Source organism: Zootoca vivipara, chromosome 8 (genome assembly GCF_965207765.1).
Source record: "Zootoca vivipara chromosome 8, rZooViv2.hap1.1, whole genome shotgun sequence".
Taxonomy (NCBI): Eukaryota; Metazoa; Chordata; class Lepidosauria; order Squamata; family Lacertidae; genus Zootoca; species Zootoca vivipara.
In genome coordinates, this window is record NC_142591.1 from 20,533,710 (window position 1) to 20,549,565 (window position 15,856).

Here is a 15,856-nt window from a genome sequence, read left to right on the forward strand (position 1 = left end):
AGTTCAGCATTTAACCTAACTTTGCAGTTATCTTTCTCCGACAGACCAATGCAAACTTGATTGCTGTTAAGGGCAAAGCTGCAGATACGATTGAAAAGCTGGTATCCTTAATAAAAAATTAGATACCCTCAATACAATTCTGAAATAAAGGAAAATTCTTCAGTTTCTGTTAGTTTTAGTTTTAAAAAAACCAAATTATTTATTTGCTATTGAATTGTTACAAAAAAAATTACAATGAATATCTGCAAATCTGTTTGTTTTTGTAAGGAAAAAATACTCTTCCACTTTAAAGTACAACACTCAACAGACCAAAACTGAAACATAGGCAACATGTTTAACAGGAAGGGCCTACATGGAAATGAGTCATGAGATGGAGGGCTATGTTAAATGTCCATAATTCATTGACATACCAGTTCAAGCTCGTATTTAGCAGACCCATTTTCATGCTTACGGTAGATGCCAAGAAAGAACTGGCGGACATTTCTGCACGGATGAAACCTTTCTGTATAAAATTTCAGTCTCCACTTATTAAAAAAATAATAATTGTAAAGCAGGGAAAGAAGAAAATGCCACTTTTTAATTTTACTCCTCTGGACTTTTAGCAAACATTACAGGGATAGTCAACATGGTGCCCACCAGATATTCTGCACTGCAGCTCCTAACAGCCCCAGCAAGCATGTCCAACATTCAGGGATGGTGGAGGTTTTAGTGCAACAACATCTGAACGGCACCTCGTTGGCTACCCCTGACATACTGCCATCACCTTTTCAAACCATCTGAGGTGAATGAATGAAGATTTAGATGGTGCACAGAAATAATAATAATAATTATTATTATTATTATTATTATTTAGATGGTGCACAGAAATATGGAAGTGATTTGTCGTTAATCAGCTTAAGCAGTTCCTCTGAAGCAGGTATCCCCAAATTTCGGCCCTCCAGATGTTTTGGACTATAATTCCCATCATCCCTGACCACTGGTCCTGTTAGCTAGGGATCATGGGAGTTGTAGGCCAAAACATCTGGAGGGCCGCAGTTTGGGGATGCCTGCTCTAAAGAAACTGGTTCGGTTGCACCTGAAAAACCATCTCTTAAAAAAAAAAAACCACCTTATGTTATGTGCGAAGATCTTCTCTTCGTTTTCAAGAGAAATTGGGTTTTTTTGCATTTTACTTTTTGCTCTTTTGTGCCGATTTTGAGCTCCCACATTACCCTGTGGGGGCGCATGAGGCTCCCATTATAAAAAAGGGAGAGGGATACTCATGTACATTATAAAAAAAGGGGGGGGAGGATACTTTTTTCTTTCCGTGGGAGATAACAAGAACCCTGATAGCCCGTATATCCGAATATCGGGCCTTGATCTCACTTCAGAAACAGGTACAATATTTGTGCGCAGACACAAATCCTCCAGCAAATAACGCGGCCCCGTAGTAAATCTTGTATTGATATGTAGTCAGTTTTAGTGAACCCTGACTTGCAACAATGATCAAAGTCCAATTCAACTAGCCTGAAATATGAATTCACCGTCTTTCTTCCTGTTGGTCAGAACCAGTTCCCAAAGTATTAAACAACACCCGATTTCTTTGGTGGGTGGGAGAAATCGATAGTAACTCTGTTCCAAAACAGGATGCAAAATCCTAAAAATAATCAAGTATATCGAATAGCAAAAAATATCAACCAATATATAGATTGCCCCGAATTTTGACTGTGTGATGATGTTCAAGATTGGAACATGCATGGCTTCAAGTTGAACGGACTCTCCCAGGATGTCGGCTCTGTTCATCGTCTTAAAGTAAACCATATCCGTTCCCCTAAAGGTACCAACTTGGTTCCACAGGTATTTCACTCTCATTCAGTGCTCTGTCCCGAACGGCCAGTTCCAGGCATTCCACAGTAGGTGGATACGTTTCAAGTTCAACTTTGTTAGCAAACAGCTGGGCACCAGCCAGCAGCCACTTGAGGTCTCCAGTTGCATAGACACAAATCTCTCTAACATAGTGACCTGTCAAGAGATAAAAGTACTTTCATCGGATATAAAGAAGGTCATATAAAGAAGTAATTAGATAAAAAGAATGAAGAGTGCAAAGTGAACTTAATGGGGAAATTGTATTAAATATTATGTAAATTGGTATTGATTTGTTTTAAAAAATGGAAAATAATAAAAATTATTTGGCCTGCGTTATTTGTATATCATTGGGTTTTTAAAGGTAGAATTGATGTCTGGTGGTTAAAAGAAGCTCAACTATTTTGGGGTCTTCCCCAAAAAAATACTTTTTGGGAGTCCTGGTTGTGGCAACCCTGTATTATGTGGGAATTAAACTCGAGCAGAGTTTTGCAGATGACCTGAATTGTCCACACAAAACACTGCCTGTTAAAAGTTTTTAAAAACAAATAACTTTTATTCAGCGGACTTGCAGTTGCAGACTAAATATATGATGCAGGTAGGTGAAGTAGGGGTGATTTAAGGGGTTTCCTAAAAAAATTGGCGTCTTCCTAAAAACATATCAACAGCTTTCGTGGTGTCCTGGTTTTTATTTTTTGAAATATGGTCTTGACCACTCCTTTCAGGAGCAGCGTTTTTCTTCATGAAAATAGGTCATCGGACCACTTCTCCCACAAGGCTTGGCTAATTACTATCTTTATAATATAAGATGCATCTCACTACCCTCTTTATTTACATTGACCTGGGAGTTCTCCAAGCCACTAAGGTGGTAATTCTCAAGATCCCGACTGTGGAACACTATTCCATGAAAGTCAATGAGAGAAGTATGGCAGCCCAAAAATGAACGCAGCTGTACCTTTCACCCTTACATGCAGGAATTGTTTGTATGCACTTTAATGCACAAATTTGGGTGCAAATTTGGTGTAATCTGCAAATTCATAACCTTGAACAACCATGCAAAAGGAGCGCCATTCAGCTTTCTCTCTGCATTTTATAATAATAATAATAATAATAATAATAATAATAATAATAATAATAATAATTCTACCCCCCCCCCTTCCAACAGAAGGTTAAAAATACATTGAAACATCAGTTATTAAAAACTTCCCTAAACAGGGCTGCCTTCAGATGTCTTCTAAAGGTCAGATAGTTGTTTATTTCTTTGACATCTGATGGGAGGGTGTTTCACAGGGCGGGCGCCACTACCAAGAAGGCCCTCTGCCTGGTTCCCTGTAACTTCGCATCTCTCAATGAGGGAACCGCCAGAAGGCCCTCGGCTGGAAGCGTGGTCATTCTCTGGATAGATATTAATAATACCCAGCTAGTAGTTTCTGGAACTGTGCATTGCCCAGGAAAGAAACAGGATTGTCCCAGTGCTGGTGTTTCTGAGCCTAGGCACTGCAAGTTCTGAAATGCCACAAGTTTGTTTCCGAACCTCTTTGAAGCCTTCATTTAACCGAAGGGGAAAGAGGACCAGCATAGGCAGAGGTCATGGGATACAAGAAGGGCCCGCTCTCAGTGCTAGACAGCAGAATGCCAAAACTGTGCGTTTACCGTAACATCTCCCAACAGTTCCGTTGATCCATTTGACAGCTCTCAGGTTGCCCTCTCGTCTAGCATTTGGCGTGGAGCCAGGGACATCTGTTATTTGGAGAGAGTGCAAAACCAAAAGATGAGCCTTGTGAGGGCAGAGCAATAAATCTTAAAAGTGCCAGATGGTCTACTGAAAACATGGACATTTCGTCATGCTTTGGGAGTTCTTATTTATCTCAGTTTCTCCCAAGGTAATTGACTTCACTTGAAATCCTGCCATTTGGTCTGCATCATCCCGGGGGGGGGGAGGGGGGAGGAACAAACCTGTTTTACAAAATATTATATAAATTATTTTCCTAAATTCCCAGGTGTACAAGCAGACTCTCTAAGCACCCCTATTTTCCAGGGATGGTCCCGGATTTACAGAAGCTGTCCCGACTTACGATTTGATCCCGGAATGTCCCCCTTTTCCTTAGGAAGTCCCTATTTTCATCAAAGAAATGCTGGAGGGTATGGTAGGCAGAGAAAACTCTGGGCTGTGTCTATAAATAGTGAAATTATTACTATGGGTTAGGACGTCCCTATTTGCATCAGAGAAATGTTGGAGGGTATGTACAAGCAGCTTCTGTTTTGTCCTAATGACTTGTGAATCCAGCTGTTAAACAAACAGGAACATCCCAGTAAGAGAATGAACCGGAAAGAAATAACATCTCTGGCCATTGGGCATGTACTGCCAGGATATCACCGTAGGTTTGAGGAATGGCGCCCCAAGTCCCTTCCAATTCTTGGCCCCCTTTGATGTTATATAAGAGGAGTTTACTGAACTAGTCAGACCAGTTTCTTTTTAAGATAGTGGCCTTCGCTGGCCACTTAAGTGTCCTCATCAACATCCCCAAAGAGTGAGCCAGGTTGCCAGAACGAGAAATAAGCGAGGGCACTGATACCTGAGCAATTGGATGGGCCTTGGCTCCTATTCACTTAGCTCTCCGGAAGAGAGAACAACAGGAGTGTGTAACATGCAAGCACTGGTCAAAACAGGCTGAAAAGCAGGAGGCACAAGGCTGTTTGTGGCAGCCATGGAGCGTTGACCAACTGGAGTCAGGATGTGGTGAAGGCATCACTTGAAAGGATGCAAGAATATGCAGCTGCCCCATACGGGGATCGAACCTGCAACCTTGGCATGACCAGCACCACGCTCTAACCCAGGCATCCCCAAACTTTGGCCCTCCAGATGTTTTGCACTACAATTCCTATCTCCCCTGACCACTGGTCCTGTTAGCTAGGGATCATGGGAATTGTAGGCCAAAACATCTGGAGGGCCGCAGTTTGGGGATGCCTGCTCTAACCAGATCAGCTCCTTGAGAACCTGTGCAACTTTAGATCCGACAACAAACCCCAGCCAACAAAATCAGAACCGGTTGGATGTCTGTGACTACGTACCTGGTATTCTACTGAGTGTCGCCCAGTATTGTTCGTCTGGACTAAAGGTGTCCCAGGACCATTCTAGCAAATCGAGGGCCCGCTCATCGGAGAAAAGAAACTCCACAAAGGGCCTTGTTAGGGCCACGTACGAAGAGCCACGGTAAAGAGTCAGATTGTGGGGCACTTCTGATTTCAAATCCATGTTGCTCAGCATTCGAATCGGATATTCTGTGTCTTGACTTCCAAGACATACTTGGAAAGAATATTTGGTCCTCGCAGTATGAGGATCTGCAAGGGGAATGCCAGGTGTGATGTTTTTCCCGTTGAACCTTTTCAGCCGCTGGACAATTTCCTTGTTGGTTTTCAAGGGGAAGTCTTGGCCGCAGAGGTTGAGGAGATACTTCCACCGAACCGTCGACCTCAGGAGGTCCTTCATGCAGTTCAGGTCAGCCTGGAGCCTGCTTATCCCCGTGTAAATGACCACCTCCGCTTTGGACACAAGGAAGGCGTTGGGGAAGCAATCGACCAGCTTCTTCACATCTTGCTGGTACCTGTCAGGTGCCTTCTTATCCACGTGGATGCAGTAAACGTTGTGGGGCACGTAAATGGCTCGGAAGACTCGTTCAAAGGTACCAAATTCTTTGTGGATGGTGATGGTGTACGCTAAGGGGAAGCCGGCTTCCTCCGCAGACAGGGTTTTCGTGAGGTAGTGACTGCTGGCGATGTAATCTTTGCAGGAAGACGACTTCCCGAAAGAGGTGTTGAAATGTTTCCCCCAGATAAACGCTCTGTCCTGCTCTGCCAAAGACCGGCAATGATCCCGGAGGAAATCGCCTTCCCGAGACTTCTCCGACTGCCGCCGTCGTTTAGAGAGAAGGGGAAGCTGGCGATCCAGAAGAAGCAGAACTCCCAAGCCGCTCAGAAAAAGAACTGCAGAGATGCAACGAGCCTTCCAAGAAAGCATCGTCTCTCGGAAAATTAATGCTGCTTCTGTCGCAGCGATCGCCAGTAGAAGGTGCTCCCCCTGTGGCCCTCAGAGTTGTTAATTTGGCAAGGTGCTTCTGCTGCCCTGCGTAGTCTTGTTTCTGCCCACCGACCCAAGATGGCAGAGTAGCTTTTGGCTCAGCTTGGCTGCTAAGCTAACAGCTCTACTTGCCTATCCACAGGGATCCGAGCCGAGCACACCATCGGCCACAAAGGCTGGAGGGAGAGACTGGAACCCACCTCGGTTCTTCCGTTCTTCCCCCGAAGTTCAGTGGCTCCACCTCACCTGTGAAAGGGCACTGTGCTCCTGAGTTATGGGACAAAAAAGAAAACAAACCAATATGAAGCCTTGAAAATGTGATACTCCAGTAAGAAGGAGATGGGGTGGGTCAGAGAATAGCATGAAGAAGCAATGGGTTTCCTCTTAAGCAAGGGTGTTGAAAGCTTCCAGAGCGATTCCTTACTTCATTTTTTGGGGGGTGGGGGGCAGAGAGAAAATACTCCCGTTGCAAAAAAAAAAAATGTAGAATTTACATGTTAGAACAAAGATTGGCAAAACAAGGATGGGTGCTGCGTCTTAAAATATTTTGGTAATAAAATATATCAGTTGGTAGCTCTGAAGGGAAGCAATAGCTGGAGGTTTAAAAACAGCTTTCATTTCCAGTTCAATAATTTCATCTGCAATGATTTGAAAATTATCAACTTATCAATGTTCCACCTCAATTCTAAGTTCCTTTGGGCTTCAGAAAATAAATTAAATACAATAATACTCCAGTGGGATGTGGAAAGATACAACACAGGACAGGGTGGGGAACCTCAGGGTGGAGGAGGTGGGGGGGATTTCTATCTTTCTCCCCAAGTCTTGCCCTCTTCTCAGGGCCACATCTCTCGCTGGGCCTACCTGGCGCTCACCCCTCCCCCACCCCGAGTGAAACGTATACAGTATTTTGAATTTGAACCAGTGAACCACCAAACTGCATTTCCTTGTGTGCAACCTTCCAGTGGGATCTTGGTGGTGGCTGCTGCTGTTGCAGGACAGGGGTGGATGTGGTTCCATGTGGATGGATATATTAAGGGTAGAGCAGGATCTTACTTGCTTTTCATGGAGAAATGGGGAAGAGGGGATACCTCTGCCTTTTTCAGGGCTGCGCAGCTTAATGTGCACAGGGTAAGATTTGCATTCATTGCTCTACCCTTAATAAATCCATCCACACACTAAAAAGGTAAAGGGACCCCTGACCATTAGGTCCAGTTGTGACCGACTCTGGGGTTGCGCGCTCATCTCGCATTATTGGCCAAGGGAGCCGGCGTATAGCTTCCAGGTCATGTGGCCAGCATGACAAAGCCGCTTCTGGCAAACCAGAGCAGCACATGGAAACACCGTTTACCTTCCCGCTGTAGCGGTTCCTATTTATCTACTTGCATTTTGACGTGCTTTCGAACTGCTAGATTGGCAGAAGCTGGGACCAAGCAACGGGAGCTCACCCCATCACAGGGATTCGAACCGCCGACCTTCTGATCAGCAAAGCCCTAGGCTCAGTGGTTTAACCCACAGAGCCACAGAGACCTATTTCCCCCCCACCCCGAACTTACTGCTGCAGGGAAACTGGGCAGTTCTAGCGCACACACAAACAGCAAGGGATTCTCAAAAGAGACGTTGGAGGCTAATCCCAGCAGGGAAACCTGCTGAAAATCCTTTTTCTCAGGCCTGGACTCTGTTCAAGGAGCAGTCTTAGTTGTAAGACACTCCTTGCCCCGAGGCTTACAATCGAAAAGACATGGTGACACACAATGGGGAGAAGTAAGCTAAGGCATCATTTCTTAAAGTTGGGATGGGAGCGTCATATATATATAAATATGCATGCTCAACCCACAAATGCATTTTGCCCCTATGTTGCAGGTATGTTCAGCGGGTCTGCTTGTCTGTAACCCTGTTAACGTGTAAATTTTCCCCACTAACCCAGGATTTAGAGGAGACAGTCCAGGATACACACACACACACACACACACACACACACACACTGTATATTGTTAGCCCTGGGGCAACGGGGACAGACCACATTGGGCACCAGATCACATAGACTTGGCCAATACTAAAGCCGTCTTCCCTCGCATGTTGCAACTGATGGGAGGGTGTTCCGTTATGTTTGCACTTTAATGAGCAATTACTGTATGTAATTCCCACTTCTTGGACCAAGACATGAAACTGAAAGAGGTCTTGGGCCGGCAGCGGCAGCAGTTGTGTCCTGAACGCTGCAAGTTCAGCACACTCGAATCCTGGATCAGTTTGCAGCAAATAATGAATCACGTGATTTGAGCACCCCGCAGATAACAGGCATTATCTCGGCAATGGCGCCCTCCCTGCGGAAGGCCCTCCCATCAGATGTCAGGGACCATCAGATGTCAGGGAGGTAGAGAATTACACAACTTTTAGAAAGGCAGCCCTGTTCAAGTTTTGAATGTCTGACATTTTATTATTTTTAATATTTTGCTGCAGGCCGCCCAGAGTGGCTGGGTGGGGAAATAATAATAATAATAATAATAATAATAATAATAATAATAATAATAATAATAATAATTGTTGCTGTTGTTGTTTTGATGTTGTTGTTATTGATATTGCATTAATCTTCTGGAATTTTCCCCTCCCGGTAATGAGCTTGCAGCTTCCCTCCCTCCGGAAGATGAGAGCTGCTTGCTTTGCAGGAAAACTGAGTTTACTCACTTGCGCACTGCCAGGCCTCAGGGTCTGGATTCTCGCTTGAAAGGCAATAAATCTGTTGTAAGCCCACTGCCACAAACCCAGAACCAAACAGGGGAGCAGATGCCCAAGAATACGAGGGCGGAGTCTTTAGCTGCAGGCTTGCAAGCCAAAGCAGTGCAGAATTTAACCCCTTTCATCTTTCCATTGCTACAAATCAGCACAGCGGTTGGCCCTAGGCACAGCACAGGCTGCAGAAAACCGGTATTGGGAGGGGCTAGGAAGAGGGTGGCCACGCCAATATTGATCGGGTTTGAGCTGGGGCGATGGCACTGAGAAAGGGGTTCAAGCAGAAGTATACAAGTCACACCATTTCCATGTGTTACAAAAACACTGCAGCAGTTTGCACGTTAACTTGGCTGAGTCCTGCTTTTTGCCCCGGGGAGCACTGTGCATGATATCCCAACATCTATCTTGCATTAATAACCATTGCACACCGCAGGTTTGAGTCAGACCTTGGTGCTTCAATAATTTAAGTGAGTTTCATTCTGCCTGTTTGTGAACCTCTGGTGATGTTTCCTGCTGCTTTGCTGTTGTTGATTTTGCCTGGGCATTCTCTTAGATGAGCCAAAAACTGGCCGACTTTGAAGAAGTACCTTAAATGCCTCCCGGTTTGATTGCATGGCAAGAGGAAATGTTTTCTAGAAGAAATGAATGAGGCAAGACTTGGAATAATGAAGATGTTTCGGTCTGCTCGCAAGCAAATGGTTTCTTAGCTTGTTCTCAGAAACCCCCACAATATTTCTAAAGGTCAGTTTTCCTCACTGTGCAACCAGGACTGAGCTCTCGAATGAATGGAGCTTCCCTCCAGCCACCTCCAAGCATACAAAAAGCTACTTAACATGAAAGTCATGTTGCAAATGTTAATATTGCACAGTTTGAAGCGTCTGGAAGCATAATAATTGACTCCTTTTGGAAGAAATAATTGTCCAGGCCCATAAAAATATTATTCAAAGTTTACTTGCAGAACTCTTCAGAAACAAAATAATAATAATAATAATTTTTATTTATACCCCGCCCTTCCCAGTCAAGACCGGGCTCAGGGCGGCTAACAACAAATAATATCAACACAAATATAAAGAAACAATTCAGTTAAAACAACAGAATAATACAATGTTAAAATTCAATTTTAAAATTAAAAATCTATGAATAAGATAAAACCATTATAAATAAAACCTTAGGGGAGGGTAACCGTGGGGTCAGACTGCGTCAGTCCGAAGGCCAAACGAAACAGCTCTGTCTTGCAGGCCCTACGAAAAGATGACAAATCCCGCAGGGCCCTAGTCTCCTGGGACAGAGCGTTCCACCAGGTCGGGGCCAGTACTGAGAAGGCCCTGGTCCTGGTCGAGGCCAGCCTAGCCACCTTGTGACTCGGGATCTCCAATATGTTATTATTTGTGGACCGTAATGTCCTCTGTGGGTCATACCGGGAGAGGCGGTCCCGTAGGTACGAGGGTCCTAAGCCACCTTGGTCGAGGCCAGCCTAGCCACCTTGTGACTCGGGATCTCCAATATGTTATTATTTGTGGACCGTAATGTCCTCTGTGGGTCATACCGGGAGAGGCGGTCCCGTAGGTACGAGGGTCCTAAGCCGCATAAGGCTTTAAAGGTCAAAACCAGCACCTTGAACCTGATCCTGTACTCCACTGGGAGCCAGTGCAGTTGGTAAAGCACTGGATGAATATGATCCCGCAGCCGGGACCCCGTAAGGAGCCTCGCCGCGGCATTCTGCACCCGCTGGAGTTTCTGGGTCAGTTTCAAGGGCAGCCCCGCGTAGAGCGAATTACAATAATCAAGCCTAGAGGTGACCATCGCATGGATCACTGTGGCTAGATCAGGTTGAGAGAGATAGGGGACCAACTGCTTAATGCGGCGGAGATGGAAAAATGCCACCTTGGCTGTGGTTGCAACCTGTGCCTCCATGGAAAGGGAGGCATCCAAGGTTACCCCCAAGCTCTTGACAGAAGGGGCTGACACTAATTGGGCCCCAGCGAAAGATGGAAGTTGGCCCCCCCGCCCCATGTCATCCCGACCCAGCCAGAGGACCTCTGTCTTCGAAGGATTTAGCTTCAGCCGACTCCCACGTAGCCATCCAGCAACAGCTTCCAGGCACTTGGTCAATGTGTCCGGGGCCGAGGCAGGACGGTCATCCATCAACAGATAAATCTGGGTGTCATCAGCATATTGATGACAACCCAGCCCAAAACTCCGGACAATCTGGGCAAGGGGGTGCATGAAGATATTAAAAAGCATTGGGGAAAGGATTGCACCTTGCGGGACTCCACACACCAAGGAGTGCCGCGGTGACAACCCCCTCCCTAGCGCCACATCCATATATGATACATCCAATGATAATGATACATCCAATAATGTCCATGCAATATCTTCTGCTGTCCGGCACAGGCTCAGCACCTTAGAAAATATGAAATAATCCAAACAGACCTTCTCTACATCGCTTGATCCCACACTACCTGCAGGGGTGACAAGCAAATTAGTCCTAAGACTTTAGAAAACCTGGGTGTTTATTTCCCCCCCAAAAAACCTAAATGCAAACAGTATTACTTAAACTGGTTATAAATCTAAACATCACGTTCCTCTTGTTGAAGGTTTACATTTTAAAGGAACCCCTGGATAAATAGGTCGGCAGTGACTTGTTTCATTTTGTTTTTAAAAGGATATATAAAGCATGTGCATTATAGTATCTCAGAATGATGTGCAGGAAACCAAAAATAAGTACGGTATAAAACTTAGGCAGTGAAAATAACAGCTCTACACTAGAAGTTAGGGCTGCCATACCTGGGATTTCAAAGGAGGGATTTCAAGCTTTCGATAAGGCAATTGTGGCAGTAATTTCAGTTATGGCACATAGGGCTGCCACACGTCCAAATTTCCCCCAGACGTTACCAGGATCCGGGGGGGGGGGGGCGACCGAAAGTTGGTGCTTTATCCTGGATCTTAGGCAAGGCAATCAAAAATTGGCAGGGGGGTGGCTCCACAATTTTGGGGTTTTAACCATGAGAGCAGCAAGTATGTTGTGTTGTGCTGCTGTCTGCAACAGTTTAGGTAAAGGTAAAAGACGCCTGACAGTTAAAGCCAGTTGCAGACGACTCTGAGGTTGCAGCGCTCATCTCGCTTTACTGGCCGAGGCAGCTGGTGTTTGTCCGCAGACAGTTTTTCTGGGTCATGTGGCCAGCATGACTAAGCCACTTCTTGCAAAACCAGAGCAGTGCACGGAAACACCCTTTACCTTCCCGCCGGAACGGTACCTATTTATTTACTTGCACTTTTCTGCGTGCTTTCAAACTGCTAGGTTGGCAGGAGCTGGGACAGAGCAACAGGAGCTCACCCTGTCGCAGGGATTCGAACCACCGACCTTCCAATCAGCAAGCCCGAGAGGCTTAGTGGTTTAGACCACAGCGCCACCCGCGTCCCATCTGCAACAGTTTAATCTGTGTAAAATGTACTAGCATTTACTTTTTGAAATGGGGCAACCCTCCTAGAAGATGATCAGTAGAGAATATTTAAGAATTTTCATGCAGAAAATACTTGTTCTTGTCGGAGCATGTTCTGCCTCATCTTGTAGAAGGAAGAGTCCTGAAACAATTCACATATGCTGCAAACATCTGACAACCTGAGTCCTGCTAATGAATCATACTCCATTGTACAAAAGGAGGTCATATACGAGACAATAGGGTGACAGCAAACTGAAGGGTAGTTTTGCTTTTTGTGTTTTGTAGTAACTACACTAGTGGCCAAAATTGTGGATATATTTTGGAAAAGGTGTACAGTATTTCCAAGCTTCAATGGCTCATAACACCTGATTGGCTCTCCAAACACTCATGCTCATTGGCTACATTCAAATGAAGGAAAGCTACTGCATACCGACCTAAGCAAGCTGTGCCTCCTTTTCTGGTTATCTGGCTATAACTTTTGATAGAATACAGATAATTGAACAAACATTGTTGCATTACATTCTTCAGTACATTATTTTTCCATTGATATATAATTTTATGGTATTACTCCCCCCAAAATGGTGTTTTGAGCCATCAAACCTCAGAAACACACTTTTTCCAAAAGGTTTCCACAATTTTGGCCACGAGTGTAGTGAGGTAAAATGTTTGAGAGGCCTCATGTCAGCCAATGTATTATTGTTTTCATTCTGTTATTATGGTCTGTATCCTTGTGTTTTTATACCCACACACTCACCTATGCCGGCTGCCACCTGAAGGCACACCTGTGGACCCATATAGGGTGATATATATATATATATATATATATATATATATATATATATATATATATATATATATATTATAAAACATCTCACTGACTGGGGTGGTTCTACCTGCAGCACTGAGCAAGAAGCAGCCCATTCCCAGGGAGAAGATGTCATCTGGCACGCAGCTAGTACTCATAACTTTATGGAATTGTATCTTCTTCTTTTTTAATGGATCTGTTGTCATTGTTGGTTTTATTTATATGCTGCTGTGTTTGATATCATAGTGATTGCAATGCTTGTTGTTATCTCACGCTACTGCGATTATTGCGAGTTGCTTTGAGCTCAACGTTTGTTGTCATTAAAACGGGATAGGGATATTAAATCGGATCCGAATCACAGGAAATTGTGCCGAATCTTGATTCTCATGGCGTTGAATCTGTGTTGCTGGAAGAACCGCAGTCAAAACGTTTCACCTAAAAGTATGCCTCACCCGTTGGCCTTGGGTCCCCAAATATGGTTGGATTACCGCCTCCCACCATCCAAAGCCAGTTTAACCAACAGTCAGAGAGAATTGCAGTCATCGTCCACTGGTGGTTGGAGACCCAAGGTTGAAGAACTCTGTCCCAGCCAACACCGTCAAATTTAGCAGTGAGGAGTGCATACAAATTTAATGGTATACATTTGCCAGCCAAACAGCAGGCAAATTAGAAGAGATTACAGCATGGCACTTTGGGTTTTTTATATGTCAAGCCGCAGCAGTTTGTGTATGTAAAATTGCCACTTGGAAATTACCAGTTCTTGAAAGGCATTTTGGATGGAGCCTCTTGTGATTTTGTGGGGTTTTTTAGTACGATGTTAAGGGCAATTTAACTGCTGGGTGCTGTTTTTCAGCTTTATAACAATCAGCTGAACTTTTATCTCTGATATGTAATTATTCTACTAGAGCGCAAATGGAGGGAATACATTTGCAATTCTGACAAAATCTTTCAGGCCGAGTAGTCTTCCTTTGTCTATGATATGCACTCATACGTTTGTATGAGACACTTAAAAGCTGCTCTTTATATCATTAGTAAATGTTCTTCATGCAGAAGGTGATTCCATTTTCCATTCCAACAAACGTAGGCCTAACAATCAGGATTCGACTTGCATCTGCCTCAAAGCAGCAAGCTTGGCAGCACATTAAAGGGCAGCAAGCTGTCAATTACTTACTATACTAATAACTCTTTTACAATGAGGAGCGCCCGCCGTGTGGATTTCATGCTTCGGTTGCCAAAATGTCCTTGACTTTGCCCAGTTAAAATCCCGTAACAAAAGTTGGTGGTACAAACTGTGCTTAGCACCCACCGCGTAAATTCTCTGACATCCTGTCTAGGACCTGAGATGGGCTGAGAGAAAAGCTGTGTATGTTTGAGGGCTGATGCGGACTTAGTTTTAAATGTGAAGATTCAAAACCACAAGATCCTGCATGTAAAGTTCGGGGCAGGGAGAAGGAGGAAGGGGGAGAGAGAGATGTCCTGCTGGTTGGTACTTGACTTGAGATTCAGGGATTAAAAAAGCACAACTGAAAAAAAGCTCTTAGGGATTGCTGGGAGAAGTGAGGTGGTACTTAATTCTTCTCTCATCCTCTGGCTCTTCCTTGCAAGCCATTTTTTCCTCAGCTGAAGAGCACATGGCTCAAGCTTTTTCCCCTTTTCTGAGTGCGTCAAATCATGTCCTCTTCACAGAGGGCACATGTTGCGGTGAGATCACTAAAACTGACCTCACCGTTTGTGTGGGTGGGATCGTTTGGATAGCCACAACAACCCGATTGGGTCCATTGGTTGCTGGGGTAATTCTGGCCAATGGGATTGAGAGAATTTGCAGCCGGGGGACCGCTGCATGTTGCGTTGAGCTTCCTCTTAGTGCCTCATGCATCGGATCACACCCCTCCTTTAAACACCATTGCAAACGATTAAAATTGTTCTAGTTACAGTTAATTTATTTTTAAGCATCATTGCAAACGATTAAAATTGTTCTCGTTACAGGTATTGTGTTGGTCTGTCATAACAAAATCAAAACAAAATAAAAAAATTCCTTCCAGTAGCACCTTAAAAGTAAAGGTAAAGGGACCCCTGACTGTTAGGTCCAGTCGCGGACGACTCTGTGGTTGCGGCGCTCATCTTGCTATATAGGCCAAGGGAGCTGGCATACAGCTTCCAGGTCATGTGACCAGCATGACTAAGCCGCTTCTGGTGAACCAAAGCAGTGCACGGAAACGCCGTTTACCTTCCCGCTGGAGCGGTACCTATTTATTTATTTGCACTTTGGCATGCTTTCGAACTGCTAGGTGGGCAGGAGCTGGGACCGAGCAACAGGAGCTCACCCCATCGCGGGGATTTGAACCGCTGACCTTCTGATCAGCAAGCCCTAGGCTCTGTGGTTTAGACCACAGCGCCACCCGCGTCCCTCCCCAGTAGCACCTTAGAGACCAACTAAGTTTGTCATTGGTATGAGCTTTCGTGTGCATGCACAAAAGCTCATACCAATGACAAACTTAGTTGGTCTCTAATGTGCTACTGGAAGGAATTTTTTTTTTTTTGGTTTCGATTAAAATTGTTAGTAGGATTGGAATGACGCCTGTAGTTAAAAGTTGGACAATGGTTTCACGGAAGATTTAATAGAATTGGTTTAACAGAGAAATTGCGGGGGGGGGGGCGCACATTAACACGAGGACCCAATAAAGGGAAGGAGGGAAGTCAAAGGAGATGTTTAATTTGTTTTCTTTATGATTGTTTGTAAATCTGAACACCCAAATAAACTTCTTTATATTTATATTTATATAATATCTTTATTATTTGTACCCCACCCACCTGAATGGGTTGCCTCAGCCACTCTGCACGACTGAAAACAACCCATGGTCAGTAACCACGGGTTTTAAAGACAGTTCACATGTTCTGGCAAAAGTTAACCGAGATGCTGTTTTTCAACGAAGTACCAATCCATTTCTGAAATGCCATGCT

At 44.6% G+C, this 15,856-nt stretch overlaps 1 protein-coding gene across 1 annotated transcript; it reads right to left on the reverse strand.

The window, feature by feature from the left end:
• Positions 1 to 1,810: 1,810 nt before the first annotated feature.
• Positions 1,811 to 6,187, reverse strand: LOC118090127 (N-acetyllactosaminide beta-1,6-N-acetylglucosaminyl-transferase-like). Its single transcript, XM_035125488.3, has 3 exons — positions 4,915 to 6,187; positions 3,496 to 3,582; positions 1,811 to 2,001 (listed from the first exon to the last, which is right to left on the reverse strand). The coding sequence occupies exons 1-3, from the start codon at positions 5,858 to 5,860 to the stop codon at positions 1,811 to 1,813; spliced, it is 1,224 nt and encodes a 407-aa protein (XP_034981379.3). The 5' UTR covers positions 5,861 to 6,187.
• Between the last annotated feature and the right edge of the window lie 9,669 nt (positions 6,188 to 15,856).